The sequence below is a fragment of the Mustela lutreola genome, chromosome 4, assembly GCF_030435805.1.
Source record: "Mustela lutreola isolate mMusLut2 chromosome 4, mMusLut2.pri, whole genome shotgun sequence".
Classification (NCBI taxonomy): domain Eukaryota; kingdom Metazoa; phylum Chordata; class Mammalia; order Carnivora; family Mustelidae; genus Mustela; species Mustela lutreola.
Genome location: NC_081293.1, coordinates 67,158,247 through 67,182,090, shown reverse-complemented (window position 1 = coordinate 67,182,090; position 23,844 = coordinate 67,158,247). Strand labels below are relative to the sequence as shown.

At 37.6% G+C, this 23,844-nt stretch overlaps 2 protein-coding genes across 4 annotated transcripts in view; one reads left to right on the top strand and one right to left on the bottom strand.

The window, feature by feature from the left end:
• The window catches only part of IPMK (inositol polyphosphate multikinase), a 47,383-nt gene extending 45,703 nt beyond the window's left edge, over window positions 1–1,680 (bottom strand). The window contains exon 1 of one of the 2 annotated variants that reach the window (XM_059170221.1): window positions 1,131–1,680. In XM_059170221.1, coding sequence (XP_059026204.1) covers window positions 1,131–1,320 — 190 coding nt within the window. In that variant the 5' untranslated portion in view covers window positions 1,321–1,680. The remainder of the gene's footprint in view (window positions 1–1,130) is intronic. The other variant, XM_059170222.1, reaches the window with a different exon arrangement.
• Window positions 1,681–2,736: 1,056 nt separating this feature from the next.
• On the top strand, window positions 2,737–22,330 carry CISD1 (CDGSH iron sulfur domain 1). Of its 2 annotated transcripts, XM_059170223.1 has the most exons (4): window positions 6,274–6,319; window positions 8,581–8,668; window positions 9,591–9,796; window positions 19,364–22,330. In XM_059170223.1, the coding sequence occupies exons 2-4, from the start codon at window positions 8,629–8,631 to the stop codon at window positions 19,451–19,453; spliced, it is 336 nt and encodes a 111-aa protein (XP_059026206.1). In that variant the 5' UTR covers window positions 6,274–6,319; window positions 8,581–8,628; the 3' UTR covers window positions 19,454–22,330. The 2 variants fall into 2 exon arrangements, with proteins under 2 accessions (XP_059026207.1, XP_059026206.1); XM_059170224.1 differs by lacking the exons at window positions 6,274–6,319; window positions 8,581–8,668 and adding an exon at window positions 2,737–2,968.
• Window positions 22,331–23,844: the final 1,514 nt, after the last annotated feature.

Sequence of the window (23,844 nt, the reverse complement as noted above, 5' to 3'; positions counted from 1 at the left end):
CAAATACTCATCCACTTTCAAAAATCCCTGTTGGATGAGTTATCTGCAAGAACAATACACGATGTACAGTGCTCTGAGGCATGACGCTTGGTTTCCCCATTCTAACACGCAGTGACGTGACTTCAGGCTTGCCACTTAACCAGGCTCAGCCTCAGTTACTCTTCTAAAAATGTCAATATTATCTTACTACCCTAAGCCCGAATCATTTTACTAACATAAACCAAACTGTATCTAATGGTTTCTAAGTCTAAGATCTGCATTACTCACATACTCATACATCAGATTCCCCAAGTAATCATGGCCCGGAGAAGGAGTGTGAGTAAACTAGATGAATTACGGTTCCTAAACTCAACTTTTACATCACCAAGAGAACCAACTGCGATAGGTCCTACATTGTGCTTTAAACGTGGTGGGCTCACAAAATGTGTTACACAGACCATGACACAGTCTTAAAAAGATAATCAAGAATAATTGAATGCCTTAACTGTGTACCTTTCTAGTAACAGCAGGGTATATTTCCTACCACGAATTCCAGTTTCTGCATTACCGGAACCACGCCTCCTGAAAAACCCAGGAGACACCAGAAAAACCTCTCAAAGGAATGGGAAGAAAGATCCTGGGTAAGCCAATAAAACGTTCCCAGTAAATAAGTAAGTGAAATAAGCCCTGTGTTTTTTCTTCCCCTCCAGCTATGCAGCTGCACACAGGAGAGAAACACTAGATTAGCATCATCTGCATTTCATTCCTTTTCTTGTGCAATTGCTCCCCGCCTATAATAAACAGACCTTGTGCTCAGGGGAGAATTCACTTCCCCGTTCAGTAAGTTCCTATTTTTCACTTATAACCCCGTCTCCAATCAACAACCACCCTCTTGGGAAGACCAGGCACTCCTCTCCCCCACCACCTCCCGCTGCTGCCCTGACGACCCCCCGCCCTAGAAATCTCCCCTCCCTTTCGAGCCTCTGCTGCATAGGTCTCGAGGCTACGGGGGACAGTGGAATAGGCCTGGGGTGCTGTGCGCAAACCGGAGGGGAGTCTAGCCCAGCCAGTGAGCGCCAAGCTGCCTCGGCCGGCCGGGGGCTCACACAAGCGAAAGCGGAGCGGCGAGCCCCACGCCACCCCCCACTTACCCACTTTGTCTTTCCCGTACATGTGCCCAGCCACCTGATGCGAGAGGGGCACGCATCCGTTGAGGAAGCAGAGCCTGCCGCCTGCCGGCTTCGGGGTGCCCTCGGGGGGGGCTTCGCTCACCGGTGGGGTCCGCATTTCTGTGGGGCCGGGCGCCTCAAGTCGGAGGGGGGAAGGCGGCTCCGTTGCCATAACGGAGAGCCGAAGCTGAAGGTACAGCCGCAGTGAGAGCAGGAAAAAAATAAGGCGGAAGGAGGGGGAGCCGGAGAACCCGAGGGTCGCTTAGGCTTGGCCGCGAGGAGGCCCGGGGGTTCCCGCGGCTGGTGCCCGTTGAGGCCCGGGAAGGGGGCCCATGACGCCGCGGAAGCGCGAGCGCTCCCCTGCCCGACTCTCAGCGGAGCGCGGCTCCCGACTCCTGCTGCTCTGCCGCTGCGGCTACCGTTGCCGGCTCAGCCCTGGAAACGGAACCGAGCCGAGGAGCGGCGGCCGCGGCGGCGCCCCGCTCTCCCTGGGGCCCTGACGGCGAGGGCGGCCCCACCTCCTGCGCCCCCGCCCCCTCCCGCCGTCCTCCAGTCCCCTCAGCTGCCGAGCGCGTCAGCGCCGCCTGCACCGCCGCTGCAGCCGCGAGCTTCCGACTGCGCGACCCGCTGCCGCCGCTGCTACTGAGCATGCCCAGAAGCTGCCCGACGGGACCCCCTGCAGCGGGGCGGGAGCCCGGCGCAGTCAGCGCGCACCGAAGGCTACCGGATGGGGCAAGGGCCCTCGCGGTCTTTCTCACCACCCCCACCCCCCCACCGCCGAGCTGGCTTTACAGTACCAGCCGGGCTATTGTAGCTTCATTCATTCAGTGGGCGTTTCAGCGCTTCCTGGGGTCCGGCTCAAAGACTCCAGGGGCTTCCAGGTGTGAGGAGCAATCAGTCACGTGTTGAGAATTGGGAGGCCGTGGTGCCGTGGCTTGGGAGGCTACCTGCAATCAACTTCCTCCAGCTCCCATCCCGCATGGAAACAAGAATAGTAAAAACAAGCAGCTTCTTAGAAAATGCACCTTCAAAACATCCTTTGAGTTAATTCTAACCCCCCTCCCCAAATTTGGGCCCCTAAACCGCTTTTATAAAATATTTTGTAACTGACACTAATTGCAGACTGTAGGAGATAGAGAATAATCTTAGTATCTTTTCGAGTACACTTTTTTTTGAAGAAATAAGCCGCTTTGTTTCTCCTACTCAGCCCCTAGCGCGGTTCCAGGGTCCTCAATGGATAACTGGCTCAAAAGCATTAGAAAGTGACGTACATGGAGAGCGAGGTGAGGTTCTAAAATAGGACTTGTCTGCCACTGGCATTTTATAATGGAAACTGGTCGTGGCCGAACTGAGCAAGAAAACTGTAGATAAAATCTTAGATACCTGATTATGTCAAGTGTACTACCAGCACCTGTCCTTCGCCGTAAGAAACCCGCACACCTGTAAAAGACTTAAATCTGGCCTGGAATCTCTATTCTCCAAGCCCTGCCCCAGGCTCCAGGACTCCGCCCCCTACGACTGCGCACACTCAGTTGCTACCACTCTAGGTCTTCTCCTCCCTACTTTCCCGCTGTCAAAATCCGGACTCAAGACTTTAGACTGGGACGCAGCTCCGCGCATGCTCAGCATCAACTAGAGTAGCAATACACACCGGCTCACGGCCAGCCGCGGCGCCTGCGCCGTAGCGGCCAGGAGTCGGTACGCGTAGGACGTTTCTCGAACCTTGACTCCGGGCCTCCGCAAGAACCTCTTTGTGCCTAGTGTCCTGTGCACACTCCTTGCAAGCGACGGCGCCATGAGTCTGACTTCCAGCGTACGAGGTGAAGTGGGGCCTGGGAGCGGGTGAGGCTGGAGGCCTGCGCACCGGTTGCTGCTTCCTCAGCGCCTCTCTGGGCTGTTAGTTACCGCTGCCCTGCGAGCCCGCCAGCCCTGTAACCTTGAGATGTAGAAGGGCAAGCGTAGGGCGGGCCTGCGGACTCCCTGGGCCAAACCAGGAACGGGGGCGATGTCGATATGAATTGGTGATCTCTCCAGGCCTAAGGGGTACTGGGGCCATGGAAGCATCTACCCAAGTCTGGACCACGTTTTCCTTAACTAGCCGTGTCCTAAAACCTAACGATTCCGCCGCTAGCTTTTTTTTCTTGTTCTCCCTTGAGACACCTCTGTTTTCTTAAATCACAGAGCTTGGAAAAGAGGAAAGGTTTTTTTTGTTTTGTTTTGTTTTGTTTTGTTTTAAAAAAAAAAAAAAAAAGAACTGCTCCCCCTTCTCAAGTTTAAATCACCGTGGAGTCAGACCATCAATTTTCTGCAACCCTGAAGCAATGCGTGACTAATCACATCTCAGTTTTGTACATTTTTTAAAGGAAAGAAACCCAATCCAAGACCTTCAGTTTTCCCAGGTTTTTTGTTGTTGTTATTGTGGGTTTTTCATTTTTTTAATTTTCCTTTTTTTAATCCCTCTGGCATCTGCCACTCTGTGGCAGTAGTCCAGGAGAGAGGATTGAAAACGGAGCTCTTTGAACTCTCGGCTTTCTCAGCCTTGCTTCCTTTGCTCTAGTCTGGCGTTTGGAAACAGGCCCAGTTAAAATTAAGAGATTTGCTAGAATCTATTAATGTAGAGATTCACATTATAACAATTCTTGGTGGTGGTAGAACTGTTAAATATAATACTGTGCACCAGTAATAAAATACTCTGCCCAGGTATATAACGCCACGCCTCATAGTTTGGTTACCTTTAACAATTGTAAAGTAAAAGTAAAGAGATTGTCCAGAAGCTAATTAAAAAGAGCCTTGTTGATTCATTTAGTAAATATTGAGCATCTAGAGTTCCCGGGTTCTGTAAAGGCTCTCTGTTTACCTGAGACCTAATTTTGTAATCTGTTCTTTAAATTGGAGAATTTCATGTCTGTTTCTAAAAGTTACCTGGCAGAGTTAGGGTGATAACCCATGACATTTTTAACTTACTAATGAAGTTTGTAGGAAGTGATTATTTATAAAACTTATTTCAAAGCATGCTCATCTTTAAATAGAGGTACCTTGGTGCTCTTAAAATAGCGATTTTTGTTTTTGTTTTTTAAAAAATCCAAGCCTGTATTTTCTCAGGAATAAAACTATTGTGTAAAATAAGTTATCGTATGACTTGAGCCACTGATAATTTTATAGGAAGACAGTTTGCACTTTTGTGATATGGAAAGATGCCAACACGATTTTAAAATGTGGAGTCACTTTGTGTATTTTAAACCTAGGGTGTAGTGCCCATTGAAATGTGAAGTAAGTGAACCCTAGGACTCCTTCAGACTCCCTGCTGGCCAATCTTTCTTGCAATCGAGACAAGGTGTGTGTGTGTGTGTGTGTGTGTGTGTGTGTTCAATCCAACCATAAGTGTTGGCCAATCTTTCTTGCAATCGAGACAAGGGTGTGTGTGTGTGTGTGTGTGTGTGTGTGTTCAATCCAACCATAAGGGAATCCAAAGGAAACTTTCCCATTAGCTTGCTGTTTGTGTGTGTGTGTGCGTGTGTGTGAGTGTGTGTGTGTGTGTGTGTGTAATCCAATCATAAGGGAATCCAAAGGTGACTTTCCTTGCTTTTTTCTAGGAATAGGAAATTGCTTGTTGAAGAGGGTTATCAGCTTAAACTTGAAGTACTCAACTTTGTAATGAGAAGTAACTACTTCTTATTTCACTTAAAAGTGTAAAGTTTGTTAGGAGGACTGTGGGCAAAGGTTCAAAACCTTTGTAAATCACTTTATCCAGCACCTTCTTATCTTCTTCTCCAAACACAGTAGTTTGGCAAGGAAGGGACAGATAATATATTGGGAGTCCACCTTATAATATTTAGACCTCAAATTGTTCCCAATTTTTAAACCACACTAAAAAATCTGAAATTTTGATTTTTTAATTTGGGGAAGATGAAAAGATGTCTCTTCTCAACTAAATAGATTAATAATTATAAAGGGCTTAAAAATAGTATGTGCTTTTTAAGTATATGTTAAATAAAAAATAAAAGGGTGTTGCCTATCCATGTAGAATTCTTGTTTGTATTCAGAAGAAAAAGAATGGGTTGTGGGTTATAAATAAAATTAATAGGGATCAGGCCAGGACATAAATCTGGGCAAGTCAATGAGGATAAGTCATTGGAATTGAAATCCAGAGATCCTATTCAGTGAGATGGTTTTTGATATACCTTGAGTGGGTGATGCCAACCTTTGGTTTTCCCTTATTGACGTATAATCAATGTACTTATGCTGAACTTACTTTTTTATGTGATACCAGATACTATTAGTTTATTACAGTTTCTAACATTAAGCATCTTTCACTGCAATGGAGTCCCCCATCTTTAGTGACCCCTCCTCAACCCAGTATATGACTTTTAGGAAGTTTAGTATATGTGTTGCTCCTTGATACCTCTAAAAGTCATTGAATCTGCTCCTTTAGGTTATAAACAATAAATAAATATTGGGGGACATTAGGGACTATAGATGAAACAGGATTGGCAGTGAGTTTATCCTTGTTGGAGCTGAGTGAGGATAAATGGGAGTTCATTATAGTAATCCATGTATATGTCTGAAGTGTTCCATAATAAAGTTTTATTTTTATTTTTTTAAGATTTTATTTATGAGAGAGAGAGAGCGCATATGTGAGTGCACAAGCAGGAGGTGCAGCAGGCAGGAGGAGAAGCAGGCTCCCTGCTGACCAAGGAACCCCATGCAATTCAGGGCTCCATTCCAGCACCCTGGAATCATGACCTGAGCCGAAGGCAAATACTTAATTGACTGAGCGACCCAGGCATTCCTAAAGCTTTATTTTTAATATAAAGAAATGTTTAAGTCCCACACTTACACAGTAGGTTAAGATGAGGCCAAAGATAAGTCAATTGGTGTAAGAGCAATGTGATGATAAAAATAGACAGATGGAGTTGCAAATTCAAATTAATAATCTGTTCTTTCTTTTTATTCAACTAACATTGAACACCACCTGTAAGCCAGGCGTTAAGAAAAAAACTACCAGGCACAGCCTGCCGATTTGGGAGAGAGACCTTAGGGAGGGAAAGATTTAAACATAGTTCCCCTCCCCCTCTCCTGAGAAGAAAAGGACATTCTGATTCTGTGGCAGTTGACACTGGGGGAAAGAGGACAGTTTTGGACAGATAAGGGACTAAAGGAACAGAAACAGGGTGAGATTTCTGTCTAAGTTAAAATAATTACCACAGTAGAAGAGAAAAGCTGGGGAATGGGTTATAAACAAGAGATTGTTTTCGATATCTGAATTATCCTGAGAGAAAACCAGTATTCTGCTATACAAATCAATGTTATACAATAGTAGACCAAGGGAAGAGTAAGAATGGAAAGGATTATTTAGAAATGTATTTCCTGTATTTTGTTCTTTATATTGGTTTATTCATTGTATTTGTAGAGAGAGAAAGCATGGTTAAGCAAGATTGGGAGGGGTGGGGTTTGATCTAACTGTAGGAATACTGTACCTTGAGTGATGTTTATAAGAGAAGGGAAGTGAGGGTAAAACCAGAGGCAGCAGTAGTGCTCAGTGCTCTCTGGACCCCAGTTAGGAAAGAATGTCTGAAAGGTGCCAGCTGAAATGTCTTTGAAAATTGGGTTTTAGTAAAGTCTCATTTTGCCTTTGAGGTTGTGTTTATTCTTAATAGAATATGCCTACTATCAAAAACTAAATGTTACTTAGGTTTTGTTGTTTTTATTTGTTTGTTATATTGGGTTTTCATTTCTTTCTCTATTCTAATTGTTGACTTTTCAGGCAATCGTCATTCTTGCCTGTCTCTACAGTTTCCTTTTCCTTCTTTCCCCTAGAGTTGCCAGTGGCATCCACAGCTTTTTGCCAGAAAAAAAAATATATATATATATGATTCATTTATCATGAAATGATAAAACAGTAACATATTTCTTATTCTGGGAACTTTTACATTTGTTTCTATGAGATTAGAGAATTAGGTTTTTGGGTGGGGGATGGAAATTCTTAAGAATTTATCTAGTCCTGATTCTAAAAAACCCACTGGAGCAAATGCAAAGCCGTTTTCCTAGCACACATACGCTACTATGACATTTATATAGGGTCATAAGTCACCTTTGTTAGGGGGTAGAGTAACACTGCATGTTTTGATTCCCTGTGGGGCAGCTACTTTTCAATAATATCTAGACTCAGTTTCCATTTCTTCATTTGCTATTGCCTCTTTTGTGTGTCAGTTATTCTGTCATTTATTCCACTGTCAAAAATTCCAGAGAGGTAAAGGTTTAAAAAAAAAAAGTCACTATATGGATTCAGTGGCTAATATGAGAAAAGAGAATAGAAGACTGTTTTGATGGTTAAGAAAGATTCTTTTGGCCTATTACGGTTTTCAGGTAGAAATTCCTATAGGATTTCTTTCTTACGTTGTGAGACAAATTAATCTTAATCAATTTTAGTTCTTTGGGTTTCAGACCTTTTTGATATATGTAGGCACTATTAAAGCAAATCTGTTAGGGATTACTTCATAATTCACCTAAAAAGTAGGGTATAACTAAGATTTCACAATTTTTATTGTCTTAATTTATTCTTTTGGGGTATTTCCTCCTTTTAAGTTGATACTAAAGATAATATTTAAGCAAATACACTAGAATATATACTATGCATAGCAGTATTTTAGCCCATTTTGTGATACGTACATTAGCTAATCAGAGTGGCTTTCCATTAACTTAGAAGCAGATTGCTACAGCTCCTGCCGTGTCCCTTCTCATGGGAGTTCCATGGTAAATAATACATCAGAAAGGACTATCATGAACCAAGCTAGAAATCAGAGTGAAGTTTCAGCCCTGTTTGGAATTGCTACAGGGTAATATCATGAAGCTGCACTAAAATTCAAGACCAATCTACACAAAATGTGTAGTTAAAAACGTTCTTTAGTGAGTCCAAAGTTTGAAGCTGTCAAATAACTTATTAACTTGTCTTAGTCATGTAGCACCTGGGAAGGACATAATGTTAATGTTTATTTTAAAAGGATTTTAGCAAGGAAGAATAGAAATATTGTGGAAAGGAAAACTATTGTGTAAAGAATACTGTAGTTGAAAGTAGAATCCAAGGAATGAGTTAAAAGAGAGGACCCAAGATAAAAGGAACTAAGAGTGAGAATGGTTGTTCCTTCCCATTATAGTTTTGTAAGAATGAGCTCCAGTTTAATGTAGGGCACTATTAGGAAGGGTGATTAATCACAAATAAGAAATTTGACTCAATAGTGCAAATAAGCCATACAGTTAATTATTCATTATATGTTTTTATTTGTTCTTGGGATGTGTTTTTTGTACTTATCTCTCTAGAGCTTTATTTGATAGTCTGGGAACTTATTACAAACACAGAGAAGATCTGACTCAGGAAGTGCTGGGAAGCAGTCCAGTGTGTTTATCCTGACCCCTGTTCAACTTCTTCCTGCAGTTCGCTGGGAATAGACAACTCTCCTCTGAGGCTGAGGCTAACCAGACTATGCAGAACTTTCTACTCTCCAACATTCTGTGGAACTGGGGTAGTTAAGTGCTTGGGTTTCTAAGGGCTGCTTGAAAAGCTACATGAAAAGAATAAGTAGATGGTCTGTTAGTCAAGCAAATAATTGAGTAGAAAAATGTCATTAAATTTAAAATGACGTTTGTAGGGAATTCAAATCATCATCCACTGGTGGGTAATGGAAATTTAGACTTTATTGAGAATATAACTGTAATTATATTCATGTTTTCTCTGAAATAAGAAATTAATACATTCTGATTTAATACATTCTGCCCTTCTCTAATGAGAAAGCACTTTGACATTTAAAAAACAAAAACAAAAACTTTTGAGTGACGGAATCCCAGAATCCTGCTGGATATATTTCTTTGAATGTTTAAGGGCAGCTTTGTTTTATTTGTCCTTTTGTTTGTTTTTTCTCTTCAGATACCAATGCTGTTTGTGGTTATGCACTTTAAAATCACTAAAGGACCTACTATTTAAATGAACTCTGATGAGTCAGTTTGTTAACATAATCACCTCCTGATTTTTTGGGTGGGGGTAGTCTTTATAATCTGAATTTTTTTATCAGGTTTTTTTTTTAAGCAGTAGGTATCTTCAGGTTTACATTTTATTTTAAATCTATGAACACTTTAAAAATTATTATTAAACATCATTTTTTTCTTTTTTCTTTTCTTTTTTTTTTTATTTTTAAGATTTCCTCTATCTCAATTTAGCTATTATCTTTCAATAGAAAATACGCAATAGCCTCAGTAAAGGCTGGGGAAAATCTTAAGAATTGTTACACCATTGTGTTGTGATTATTTTGTTAACAGTAAAAATTTTTGACTGTCGGAATGCTTAACTCAAAAACTAGATTTCCTGAACATATCATATTAGTAAAAATACACATTATTAGTTTATATTTTGGTTTTGATGATTATTCCTGTTTTCCTTCCCCGCTCTAGTTGAATGGATCGCAGCAGTTACTATTGCTGCTGGGACAGCTGCAGTTGGTTATCTAGCTTACAAAAGATTTTATGTTAAAGATCATCGCAACAAATCTATGGTAAACCTTCACATCCAGAAAGACAACCCCAAGATAGTACATGCTTTTGATATGGAGGATTTGGGAGATAAAGCTGTGTATTGCCGTTGTTGGAGGTCCAAAAAGGTGAGGAAAACAAGTCTTTTATGTTAGTGCCATCTTTAATGTAACATTTCTTTTTAAACTATTCTGTCAAACATGTATCACTAGATATTATTAGGATATCTCTTCATCTTTTTTTTTTTCATTTGTAAGTAATCTCTGTGCCCATCATGGGGCTTGAACTCACAACCCTGAGATCAAGAGTCACCTGCTCCACTGACTGAGCCAACCAGGCTCCCCTTTTCTTTCTTTCTTTTCTAATGCATTCTGTTCTTCTCTGTTTTTCATGTTCTCTTCATGAGTATATTTCCTAAAATGTATAACTATTATGCAGTAAAATTGCGTTATTCCCTTACTGAGTTCAGGTGAGTGTAACTGTATTCTTGACCAAGAAGAGAAAAAAAAAAAATCCCTTTATTTATTCTTAGGATTTCCTCCCCAAGTGGATCTTTGCCTCCACTTTCCCAGGAAAGAGTATGCAGCCTAAAACACAAAGAAATACAGAAGGGTAGATTCTTTTCTTGAGCTTTTTAAGTTCCTGAATTCTAGGACAAGTTTTAGAAAATTCAGGAGAAACTTGGAAAACTATCTTTGAAAATTTCTTATCTGATAAATATATTGACACTGTATCTAAGCTTTCTTTAAGCTATAGCTCCTGTAATTAAATACATAACAGGATTTTTTAAATCTTCTTTTGTGATAATTACATTTCATCAAGTTCCATTTGGAACTCTTATCTGTGATACCTGCAGCTTTTAGACAGTGATGACAGGTAGTGAGGTAAAGATGGTAAATCCTTTCCTAAGGTCATCTTGAAAAGCTTCATACATTGAATGTGATGTATTGTAAGAAATATGGTGAGTGTACTGCCACTATTTGTATTTAAATAAGATGGATTTCACCAAAGATGATACTATAACACTTAATAGACAATAGGGCACCTGGGTGGCTTAAGCGTCCGCCTTCAGCTCAGATCGTGATCCCAGAGTCCTGGGATTGAGTCCAGCATCAGGCTCCCTGCTTAGGGAGCCTGCTTCTCCCACTCCTCTCCCTGCTTATGTTTTCTCTCTCTCTCTGTCAAATAAATAAATAAAATCTTAAAAAAAAAAAAAAAAAAAAAAGAAAGAAAGAAAGAAAATAGACGATAAAAATGATTTATCTGTTTCTGAAAGCACGTGTCAGGGACCATCTCTTTCCACAGTGGGAAACCATTATCACAAATTGTATATCAAATAAGGAAGACGTTACAAACTAGGTACTAGAAAGTGTATTCTAACTCTCTTCACCAATAAAATGATGATGTATAATCCAGTGATACATTGTGGGATAATGTCATTGTATTTGAAACTGCTTGATGAACATATGGAATGTGAAAAATTAATAGTTCCATTACAGGTTGTACCTTAAAAAGAACAGTGTTCATTTGGTATGTAGGATTATTTATAAGTACTAGTGGGGTTGCTAGAAAATAATCCTCAGTAATATTCTGTAGACCAGACCTGGTTTGTATTTTAAAAATAATGTTCATTATAGGTTTTATTCTGCTGTTGATCACCAAAATATACAAAACAATGCCTTTAGAAATTCAGGAATCTTAAGTCAGTTTAGTAGTTCTTTAGTCAATGATCATTTAGTGTCTACTATATACTTATTAGAAAAGGTAAATTGTAATATACCAAGTATCATAAATGTGTACAGTAGACTCAGTGCTTTAAATAAAAGAAAGGGCTTACACTGTGCTAGAATTTTCTAGGATAGCGTAGTGATATACATGGGAGTTAAATTGCCCTTGGAAAGTGTGATGGTATTTAAATAAACTACCAGTTTGGGGGAAGTCTTTATTAAAATCTGTAGGAAAGGACTCGGGTGAGCAAAGTGGTGGGATCAATAAAGAATCTAGTCTGGTCACTGCTCTTCCATCCCCCCAGGAATAAGTCCAAATTGAGGAGAGTCTTAAGTACCTTTGCGAGGAGTTTGTGCCTGCAGACATGGGGAACTTCTTGTCAGGAATTTCCAAAGTTATGAGACTTATGCGAGAGTGATAGCTCTACGAATGGAAAAGAATGAACCCATAGAGGAAACATTTTGAGGGAAGGATAAGCTTAATGCACTGACTGATTGATAAGGGAGATTGGTGGAGAAAAACTGAAACTAATTAACGAATTTAAACCTGTTGTATTAGAAGAGATGGTGCTGCTAACAGAAATAGGACTTCCAAGAAGAAAAGCTGATTTTCTAGAAAGGTGACAAGGAATTCAATTCCAAAGTGAATTTGAGGTGACATTTGATTGGAAATGTTCAGCAGATAATCTGAAATGTGGGTCTAAGGCTGAGATATCAGGTTTGGAGATAGAAATCAGCAAAACTGAGGAGTTAAACGTAAGAATGCTTATGTTTAAGCATTAAGAATGCTTAAGAAGATCCGTGATGCAGATAAAAATCAAGCATGAAATCTTGGGGAATTTTTTGCATTTTTGGAAAGAGGAATAAGAGCCAAAAAAGGAGATGAAATGGGCCAGAGTCAGAAGAAAACTGGAACTTTCTCCTTTCCATTATGAAGCCATGATATTCTTAAAGACTTGGCTATGAACATAGGCTTGTGTAAAGACAACTAGGTCAATATTATAGTATGAGTTGCATTAAACAATTAGGCAATTGACCTTTTGTTGTCATTTCAACAGAATAATTAGAATAGAAGCTATGCTGTGTGTAAGTGGGTTAACGTGTGAATTACTAAAAGTGAAATGCTAAGAGTCTGAGTCTGAGTATATGTTAAAATTTCAGTAACTTTCATAGTAAATAGAAAGGAAAAGAAAGATGACTGCTTTAGTGAAATCTAAAGCGTAGATTTGGGGTCAAGTAAGGGGTGTTTGCCTTGGTTGGATTTTCCCAGAGGGTAAAGAAAGGGTCAATAAAAGCAAATAGGAACGTATGAGGACTAAGATCTTAAGTATATCAGGAAGAATCATAAATGGACACAAGCTACTGGTTTAAATGTTTATTAGACTTTATAATTCAACAAAACATTCTGGGATTATTTTTTCATCCCACAGTTTCCAGATTATTAAACCAGAGATAGTCATTTCCCATAAGTAGACATCAAGGAAAGAAATGACAGACCAGTGAATTTATTTCCCGTTTTCTCTTTTTTTAAAGCTTATCTTTTATGCTGTTAGTGATCCTCTTTGCATCTAGTATTTGTCCGTTCTGAATTTTCACTGAATTTTAGGAACTTTTTATTCCCACATGAATCAGTTAAGAATTCACTTTGAATTTCATTCTTGTTAATGGATGTTCTTATTCTGATATCTTTGGAAACTCCCCCATTCTGGAGGTATGTAAGGTTATCACAGAGATGCCAACTCACACATTTCTCTACCAGTGTACAAAAGACTTTAATTAATACCTTTGGCTGTATTGAGTTCATAATCAGTAATTTTTTTTTCTTCATATAAACCAGTTGTGTTTATAATGCAACAAAATGAAAACACCTTTCTACTTATCTCAGAAAAGTTACATATGATACAATCTTTAATTCTGTTCTGATTCATTCTTAAGGTACAATCACTAGTGTAGCCCATTGTGTGGGTTTAACATTTTTGAGTGGTTTTCTCAGGCCTAATGAATCCTCTCTTAGCAGTGTGCAGAAATTACATTTTTAAATATGCCTTGTTTGTCCTCCCCCCCCCCCTAAGGATTGGTATGCCGCCTGCTGTTTCAGAAACATGGTTATTTCATCATATTTCACAAAAGGGCTATCCATATGTGACAGGAGAAAGAAAGGAGGCAATAGAGAAGTGACTGCAGGAAAGATAGTGTTTGAGACAGTGCTGTGTTGAAAGAGGTGGAAGATGAGAGTGGGAGCTCAAATGTGAAACTCAGGAAGGAAAAGAGAGCTTTATTTTAGAAATAAGAAAGTGAGAGGACTTTAATGTTAGAGGGAAGAGTATGCAGCATAGTCTTGCTAGATTGCCACCCTACCCCCACACACCTGAGTTGTGTTTTGGCCATCTAGGAGGCAGGAGAGAGTTTGAACAAGGACAGTAGATGCACACACACTAAGAAATAAGAATAGAAGAAAGGTGTGCCAGTTACTGTCAGGAACTCAAATGAAGTTGAAATGCAACTGAACATACTGTGTAGAATCATTTTGTTTCATTTACAACTTCAGGATTTTAATTAGGTCTTTTGTTAGTGGTGTGTTTTTGTTTTAGGTTGTGTGTGTCTGTGCCTTACGGAAGTCTCCAACCTATTAATGATTTGGAAGAGAGTGCATGGAATCTGAAACAAAATTCTGAGTGACGGTTACATAGCTTGACCAATCCACATAAGGATAGTCTTATAAAATCTTAATTTCTCTTAATATATTTTACTACTATCTTACATTTTACTTAAAGTAAGTCGCTAAGAATGGAATAAAATGTCGTATCCTCTCAGATTATGTCAGATCTTACTGCTTTTCTTTCTCAACCAAAGCAAGACTATTTCTCAGAGTTTATGGTAGTCAAAATGGCCCCTGGCAACTTCCTTGGGAAATACAATTCAAACTCATTAAAAATACAAAGTTTGGAGAAGGAAAATAATTTGTTTTAATTGTTGCAGATAAAAAAGGTGAGGATCATTTATTTATTTTTATCTTGAAATACCCAAAAGCCAGAAACATAACTTGAGATTAAAGCCTTTAAAAAGAAGTAAATCTTGTGTATTTTATGAAGACTGATGTTGCTAGCTTTATAAATGAAAAGAATTTCTAGGCCTTTTTTGGTTGACCCTAATCTTTTTTTTTTATTTTTTTATTTTTTTTTTTTTTTAAGATTTTATTTATTTATTTATTTATTTGACAGGCAGAGATCACAAGTAGGCAGAGAGGCAGGCAGAGAGAGAGGAGGAAGCAGGCTCCCCACTGAGCAGAGAGCCCGACGTGGGGCTCGATCCCAGGACCCTGGGATCATGACCTGAGGTGAAGGCAGAGGCTTTAGCCCACTGAGCCACCCAGGCGCCCCGACCCTAATCATTTTTTAAGCCTCTTCTCTAAGTCCTCTCTTCTCTAATTTTAAAAATATGTGGGATTTGTAGTTTACTAATTGGGTTAACAAATACATGATATTTTCTGGACATACAGGAAGTTCAGCCAATTCAGTTTGCAAGCTTTTCTCCAGAATTTGTTAATAATAACAAACACTGGCATGTTAGAACAGATTTTAGAATCACTCATGAGCTAAACTTTTTTCCATCGGTTATTTAGGTTTTACTTTTAAATATTGATGACTACGTGAATTAAATATACCCTTTGTGGGTTTTTTGTTATTTCATCTCTTTGCTTGACTGTTTAACAAATTTCAAATCTTCAGTGAAAGGGTATTTTTTGTTTTTGATATATAATTGCATTAATACAAAAACTACTATACTTCCTAGATTACATTTGAAAGTATACACATATTTTCTTTCTCTCGCATAGAAAAGTTAAAAAATAGAACAAGACACTTCCTGAAAAACATAAATACTGTTACATAATTTACAATTTGAATTTTTTTTAATTTTTTCTATTTATTTATTTTCAGAAAAACAGTATTCATTATTTTTTCACCACACCCAGTGCTCCATGCAATCCGTGCCCTCTATAAATACCCACCACCTGGATTTTAATGCCATGTAATTGACATTCATATTGAGAATCATGAATTAATTTCAATAAATATATCCCATTTATATGTATAGTGTATTCTTAAGAAATTGCTAATCCGGTCCTGTAGTAACTCATCTTGGTCCTGGTTGGGGGCGGGAGTTTAGTTTTTTTCATTAACTTATAGTGAAAACTCTGATGAGTAAATATGAAAATACCTAATCTTCACATGAAGTTTGGGAGAAGATTCTGCCCTAAGTCAGTAATTCCTGAGATTAATAAGGTACTATTAAAAGATATATGTGTCTCTGAACAAAATGATTTTTAATGCTTAGTTTACATTTTAAAGTCATAAAAGCTTTATATATTATGAAAGCATGAAAGTTTTTTGAACAAATAGCCAGAATCTACTGTTCGCTGCTTTTTTTTTTAGTATTTTATTTATTTATTTGACAGAGATCATAAGTAGGCTGAGAGGCAGGCAGAGAAAGAGGAGGAAGCAGAGAGCCGGATGTGGGGCTTGATCCCAGGACCCTGGGATCATCACCTGAGCCAAAAGCAGAGGCTTTAACTCAGTGAGCCACCCAGGTGCCCCTGTTCGCTGCTTTTTAAAGAAATATTTTTTCTTTTAAAACAGGAAACAGGGACGCCTGGGTGGCTCAGTTGGTTAAGCAGCTGCCTTCGGCTCAGGTCATGATCCCAGCGTCCTGGGATTGAGTCCCACATCGGGCTCCTTGCTCCGCGGGGAGCCTGCTTCTCCCTCTGACTCTGCCTTCCACTCTGTCTGCCTGTGCTCGCTCTCGCTCGCTCGCTCTCTGACAAATAAATAAATAAAAATCTTTAAAAATAAATAAAAATAAATAAATAAAATAAAACAGGAAACAGACAAATTTCTGTTTCTAGGCATACCTAGATTATCATATAAAAAGTATATTCTCATCTTAGATATATGGCTTTCTTAACGTTTTATAAGATGTTCTTTGTAGATTTCTCTGTAGATTTCTCTCCTGTTCTTGATTCTATATAGAGAGGGAGATAATTTTTGAACATGTATTATTTTTCTAGAATTTTTCAGTATTTTCAAAATGAGATTCAAAAAGAAAGAAACATGCTATTTCAGTAAGTTATTTAAGGCTTTTCTATTTTAAATACTTTATATTTTAGAAATACATTTTATAATCTGTATATGTAAAACTGTTCAGTAACATGTTTTGTGTGTGCTGTTTATAAAAAATGGAGTCTTTTACAATGTAAATTTGTATTCTCACTGTAAAATCATCTGTGTTTATTAAATGTATGTCACCTTGAAATGCTGATCTCTGCTATAGGGTACATTTTAGTTTGATTTTTGTGGATTGTTATGGCCTCTTATCCATGCCAAGAAAAAAATGAGAGTTTTGATTGATTGTTTTTGTTGTGAGGACTTGTTTTTAACAGGAATATACTGTGTACCATATCCTATTGAGGAAAGAAAGAGGAAAAGAGGAGGGGAGGGAGGAGAAAGGAAAGAAGAAAAGAAAGCGTTACATACATTGCATTGATGTTGCCATCTACCCCAAGATAGAATTTTTACTTGGAAATATTAGATATGCTCGTACCTTGACTTTTGCTGTAAATTTTAGCTAATTTACTGTATCTTGGAATTATATACAAATAGTAAAATTAAAATTGAATTTCTTTAACATGAGATTTTAATCTTAGAATAGACACTTCTAATGTCAGAGTTGAAGATTATATACCCTTATTGTCTGTTTTCAGGTATCTAAAATTATACTGCCTCCACTGTGAGTAATGAGGCAATTTTAATCTTAAGGCTAAGATTCCAGTCATCTAAATTGGCCTCTTCAGTGCAATAGTTAGTGTACCTTAAACCAAACAGTGACTCTAGATTCTAGAATGTTAGGTACACTTCAGACATCAAGAATAAAACAAAGATGCTAGCTATCATTACTTAATGTGAAATAGAAATAAAAGGTATAAATATAGAAGGAAAGAAAAAATAATTTACTAGTAATTGGACCTTCTAAGTGTAAAATCCTGAGGAGACACGTAAAACATTGTTGAATTCCTATTTTTGTCATTTAACAGTAGGAAGGCTGTACCTGCAAAAACTGTTGATAATATATAAGTAGTTAGGTATGAAAATATACCTAATTATGATAACTATAAAATATGTAAGACAGAAATAATGTTATCAGAGTATGCATGAGACCTTAAGATGAGGATTCTAAGAGAAATTAAATAGTACTTGGCAAAAAAAAAAATTCTCAGGTTTATCTGGAAGAAAAATTGGCAAAGTTTAATAAAGATAGGTAGAGAATAAATAAGAAAAGTCTAACAAGAATAATTTGAAGGAAACCTAGCTCTACCAAATACTGAAGCATATTTTAGACATCGTTATTACCCCAGCAGAGTAGATTGATGAGTATGATAATGTAGAACCTATCAATAGGCATTTTTACAGGTACAACTTACTTTGTAAAATTAGGAATAAAGGTGTAACAATTGTACAAACTCTATTAATATTGAAGCAACAGGATCTTAGAACATCATTTTGTAAAGTGTGTTCTGTAGAACACTATGATAATAGATATCAGAGTTAAAAGCGTCCATGGCAGAGGTACCTGGGTGGCTCAGTGAGTTAAGTGTCTACCTTCGGCTCAGGTCATGATTTCAGGGTCCCGGGATCGAGCCCTGCCATCAGGCTCTCTGCTCAGTGGGGAACCTGTTCCCCCCACACACCCCCCGCCTCTCTGCCTACTTGTGATCTCTCTCTCTGTCACATAAATAAATAAAATCTTCAACAACAACAAAAAAAGCATCCATGGTTCAGTCAGCCTGGGAAATTTTGAGCTAAAATTGTATTTTTTAATAACAGGACTTATTTTAAAAATGTATGCTACAAATCAAGAGAATTATATATGTTTTTTAAAACATAATGAAACCAAATCAGAACATCTGTTAGGACTTCTTTGGAGCACACTGACAGGCACTGTTAGAAATTTACTTCTGGGGGTGCCTGGGTGACTCAGTCATTAAGAGGGTTCTATTCCATGACCTTCTGCTCAGGTCATGATCCCAGGGTCCTGGGATTGAGCCCCGCATCTGACTCCCTTCTCAGAGGGAAGCCTGCTTCTCCCTTACCTGCTCCCCGTGCTTCTGTTCCCTTTCTTGCTGTGTCTCTGTCAAATAAATAAAAATAAAATCTTTTTAAAAAAGGAAAGAAATTTACTTCTGGGGTGCTTGGGTGGCTAAGTGGGTTAAGCGTCTGCCTTCGGATCAGGTAAGGATCCCGGGGTCCTGGGATCTAGCCCCACATCCGGCTCCCTGCCCAGTGGGGAGTCTGCTTCTTCCTCTCCCACTCCCCCTGCTTGTTTTCCTGCTCTTGCTATCTTTCTTTGTCAAAATATTAATTAAAAGAAATTTACTACTGTCACTTTTCTACCACTGAATCCCAAAATGTCAGTTATATTTAAAATGTGAAATCATGTAAAGAAATTTACTCTAGGAAAAAGATGTCTCCATGAAGAATGTTAAAAAGGGAAATACTGGCATGTTTATATGAAACTAATAGGAAAGTAACATGAAAAAATTAGCAAAAACGTTTGGGAAAAATTGCTGCAAAGATGATCAAAGGGATAACACATAAATTGATTCTAAACAAATGAACTGAGGCTCTAAATGGACATAGTTCACTAGATGGGGAATTGTAACTGTAACATATAAACAGAGAAAAGATACTCAACATCCATGAACAAATACCACAAATGGAAATGCAGTTAATTATCTGTATTATCCACAAGTTGATTTCTTCCTTCTGCTTGGTGTTTGTACTTCAAATATGCTCTTTAAGAATACTTATATAAGGTGGGCTAAGAAAATCTTTTTATTGAGAAAAAGCATCACCCCCACTCTGCTAAGCTAATAGTGATTTTGCAATTAGACATTGACATTCTCTCTTTTTCTAGTTCCCATTCTGCGATGGATCTCACACAAAACACAACGAAGAGACTGGTGACAACGTGGGACCTCTGATCATTAAGAGAAAGGAAACTTAAATAGACAGTTTTGACACTGCAAACAAACTTAAGATGTTTTCTGATTGTTTAATTAGAATGACTGCGACTTCTGTCTAATTCGCCTCCCCTGGGTCCTAGATGTGGTCTCTTGGAAACTGCAGCTTTCATATTCATGGCATTTGCCTTACTTGTTGAACCATTGTGGTGCACATTTGTTAAAACGTAAAAAAGGAAAAAGTAAAAACCAACTTCATGGCTTGTGGGTTATTTTGGTCTTGTAAGGATCCGTTTCTTTATGTTTAAAGTAATTATATTAGAATATAGTTCTGTATTAAAGTTACCATTAAATTATTGTCAAAATCCTGTATATGCAGGTTGTACTTATAAGTTTCAAAGAAAACTACCACCTTTTAATATTACTTAGTTAACCTAGAAAGTAAATTGGGTGTGATTAAGGTATACTAATCTCTTAATATAGGAAAAACCTGTTACGACCATGATTCTCTACTTGACAGAGATGATGACACTGAGAAAATATAGCTTCTATATTTTCATAGTTTTTAATCAAAATGAACTTGGAATGTTATTCTGCTTAATTATACGTGGGCTGGGCCTAAAATAAAAGGGCACAGTAGCTTCTTTATTCATTTTCATGTGTATTTAATTGACCTATTAAAGGAACCAGTACTGGAAATTTAGATCAAAGTGATATTAGATTTAAAGTAGTCATGAAGAAGGTCTTAAAATGTTAATGTTCTAGGGTTCTATTCCAAGAAGTGGCACTTGAAGCAGGAACATTGAAAGATTTGGAACACATGATGTCAAGCCTCTTGAACAGAAAGCCACACATCCATGACAGAAATAGTAGTCACAAAGCTAGATCAAAGGCACAGGTAGATTTTATTTCCTACTCTCGAAAATCAGGCACGTGCATATTTCTAGTAAAGAAACTTGGAGGGAAAAAACAACTACATTCTATTAAATTACATGATCTTAAAAGCAAAAATTTGAAGACAAGTTTTTGTTTATATAATATTTTTCAAAGACTCAGAAATATTGCATTCATTCCTGATTCAGGAAAAAAAGTGAAAGCTGAAAATAATTAGCAATAAAAATATTAAGACAGGAGTAGTTAACGGGTGAATTTTTAGAGATTAGTTCTTTGGGTTTTATGGATTAGAAGGAAAAGCCAGGACAGAATATATATGTAATACAAACAACTTGACAAAGGTAACAAAAATATTCTTACCATTTCTTTTAGTCTACTTGAATTCTCAGTAGTAGTCAATAACAAGTTTCTGTATGCCAAAACCCAGAATTACCATGGAAGTCACAGGAATTAAACCAAATATTAGCATTCCTATATTTCATGTACGATCAGTGATATTTTTTTAAATGTACAATTTTGTGTATTACAATAGGTAAAGTTTTTACCAAAATTGTGTATACTGATAGTAAGCAGCCTATATGACTTAATACGGATGGGTCTTAAAGGCACATCTTAAATATATAATGTAAAATACTACAAACCCTGATTCTGCCTATCAGTTTCTTAAGGTGAATTTCTTTCCTTACCTCTGCTCCCTGTTTTAAGTATGAGCGGGTCTGCAAAAGAAGCATCATGCTTTTAAAGGTTGGTTGATTTAAGGAAAAAAAAAATCCATGAACTCCTGGTTTCTGATAAAGGGGCATCCCTTTAACACACTAAACTGTATTTTTAATTTTAAATTTGAAATTACACTATTGGTCATGCATTTTTATAGCTATGGGGGGGAATTAGTGCCAATTCTCAAAACTATTTTTCAAAGGAATAAGATTATGTGTACGTTTATGGTGGAATTAGAGGTGATCGCCTAATTGAAATGCAGATCTACTGTAGAATTTTGTTAGTCCAAAATAATTAGATAAATGTGTCCTCAGGGTGATGGTAAAAATTTGTTTCATGCTCTTGAACTAGAATTCCTTTAGAATATTAAGACTTTCCTGTTACTTATCCTAAAAAGGTTAAGTGGGTATGGTTAAATTAATGTGATGTTTTTACCCAAAAATCACTGTGTGCAAATACTGTTCTCATTAAGCACCGCAAAGTATCTGATTGCTTTTTTTTTTTTTTTTGAGAAGTCAGGCAAATTGGGTTCCCCAACACCACCACTATCTTTTTTTCTCTATACATTAATGTTCCAGTGATTTCCAAAATAGGATTCCATGCTAAGTTGAGAGTTTCTAATGTTAGGAAGAATCTTGTTTTGCAGTGATTGAAAGTGACACTCCTCTGTTAGTACAACAGACATTTATTAAGCATCTTCCATAGACCATGTACTTAAGAATGAAACATTTTGGATAATTAAAAGCTTACAGATAAGATTATATCATTTATGATATAGGTTACATAATTATAATTTATGATTTGGGGTTTTCCTTATAATATGTATGGCTGCGTATAACAAGTCTTTATACTACAAAGTAAGTGGATTTGAATTTTCATTAGTTAGGAAGGATTTGGGTTTGGTTTGGTTTGAAGATAAACATTGATTAAGGTTCCTAATCAGCAACATGTTTAGTGATTATGTTTCTGTGAGAGTGTATTATCTACTAGTTGTCAGAAGCTATGCTTCCTCTCTGAGTTTAACACAAGCTGATTTCAGACAAAGCCACTCACCTTTCAGCCTCTATTTAAAATGGTTGGAGAAAATGGGATTTTAGGCAATTTATTTGCAAATTTTAGGACAACCCTAAATTTTCAGCATCCAGAAGGGGGAAAAAAAGTAAAAGGCTGATAGGTAGCTTGACTTTAATTCTTATTATAAGATCATTCCAACTTTTGTGGTATTGAAATATCCTTTTATGAAATGTTGATAGTATTATTAGTTGCTTTAAAGTATCCTTACTTGGCAAAATAAAAAGTTGACAGCTCTGTATTGGTCCCCACTTTTTTTTTTTTTTTAACTACATGAAATCTGGAAACCTGGGAAACACTAACCTGTGATCCTATCTAAAGTTCTGGGACTTACTGTTTTATTAGGATATTAAAACAATACAGTTTTATTCATTCTGATAGTTTATATATTTGAAAATTTTCACATATGATTACAATGTGTTGAGGTTTCATGCAAAGTAAATTTAGAAGAAATCATTTTTTTTAAGAATGAATTTTTTTCTAAGATTTTATTTTATTTGTTTGACAGAGAGCACAAGCAGGCAGAATGGCAGGCAGAAGCAGGCTCCCTGCTGAGCACGAAGTCTGACACTGGGGCTGGATCCCAGGACCCTGGGATCATGACCTGAGCCCAAGGCAGATGCTCAACTGACTGAGTCAGCCAGGCACCCCAAGAAATCATTATTATTTCCATTCAGATGTACGATCATGGAATGGGTCCAAACTAAGAATAATGGCTATCCATCTTAATCCATTATTTAAAGCATTAAAATATACAACACAGAAATTTAGAAAGGATCGTTAATTGGGTATATGCCTTTCCTGAGAAAAATCTATGTTTTTGTGGACTTAAGTATTTCATAAACAAAAGAATGGTATAAGTTAACTAAAGTTGCCAGGAATTATGACAAAGAGGAAAGACGGAATAAAATTTTAATCAATAAATTGGTGAATATAGTTAGGATTATAGATTAGGGGTATTGATATGGTATTACCCCTAAAATCTGAATAACAAAAAGGCAGTACAGCCTCAAACATGAAGAGTAGAATGCCAAGCTCAGAATGTCAGCCAGACATTGCGTAAACTAAATGGTTTTCAGCCACCCCTGTTACCTGTGAGAATAGACTATTTCTTGTTCTTTCAGCCTTTCTTTTACAGATAAGCAGAGGTCAATTTCTGTTAAGACCTGGTTTTCCTGAGTTCAAAAGTTGTTTTCATTAGTAAGTATAGAGTCGTATAGATTTCCAGCCTTATGTTTAAAATAATTGTGAATATTGCCCACCTGCCTACATGCTCATTACTAGGGGATAAATTATTTCTTCTGCTGGTAATCCTGTCTACTAACATTTTCATTATTGGATTAGGCAGTGAGTGGCTGATCTAACTCCATATTCAAGATAGACAAGAGAGAGTATGTCTCTTAACAGCCGTATCATCCATTATACTTAGCTAAATCTGTTATATTTCAAAATCTCCCAGCCATGAAAGAGTTTCATTTATGTACTCCATCTGCACAGAAATCCGTTTTCTTTATCCGAGACTTTCTTGATACAGGCTTACAGGCTTGCTTCATTCTAAACAAGAAGGCTGTATATTCACTTTAATACTATTATTTTATACTTTTAAAATTCCTCAGCCTTCATCTTCCCAACTTGCAGTTGCCCTGGAGTCATCACATGACCCTTTCTCCGATCTCTTCATCTCTGTGTCTCTTCAAATGGAGAGCATTTTGATCATCACTTAAGCAACTAGTTCTTTAATACTATTTCTTCC

Bases quoted from the DNA above. Each gene is read 5' to 3' on its own strand.
- CISD1 (XM_059170223.1), top strand. From the start codon at position 8,629: ATGCAGAACTTTCTACTCTCCAACATTCTGTGGAACTGGG. The intron at 8,669-9,590 runs GTAGTTAAGTGC...TCCCCGCTCTAG, and splicing joins CAACATTCTGTGGAACTGGG to TTGAATGGATCGCAGCAGTT. The intron at 9,797-19,363 runs GTGAGGAAAACA...CTCTTTTTCTAG, and splicing joins GTTGTTGGAGGTCCAAAAAG to TTCCCATTCTGCGATGGATC.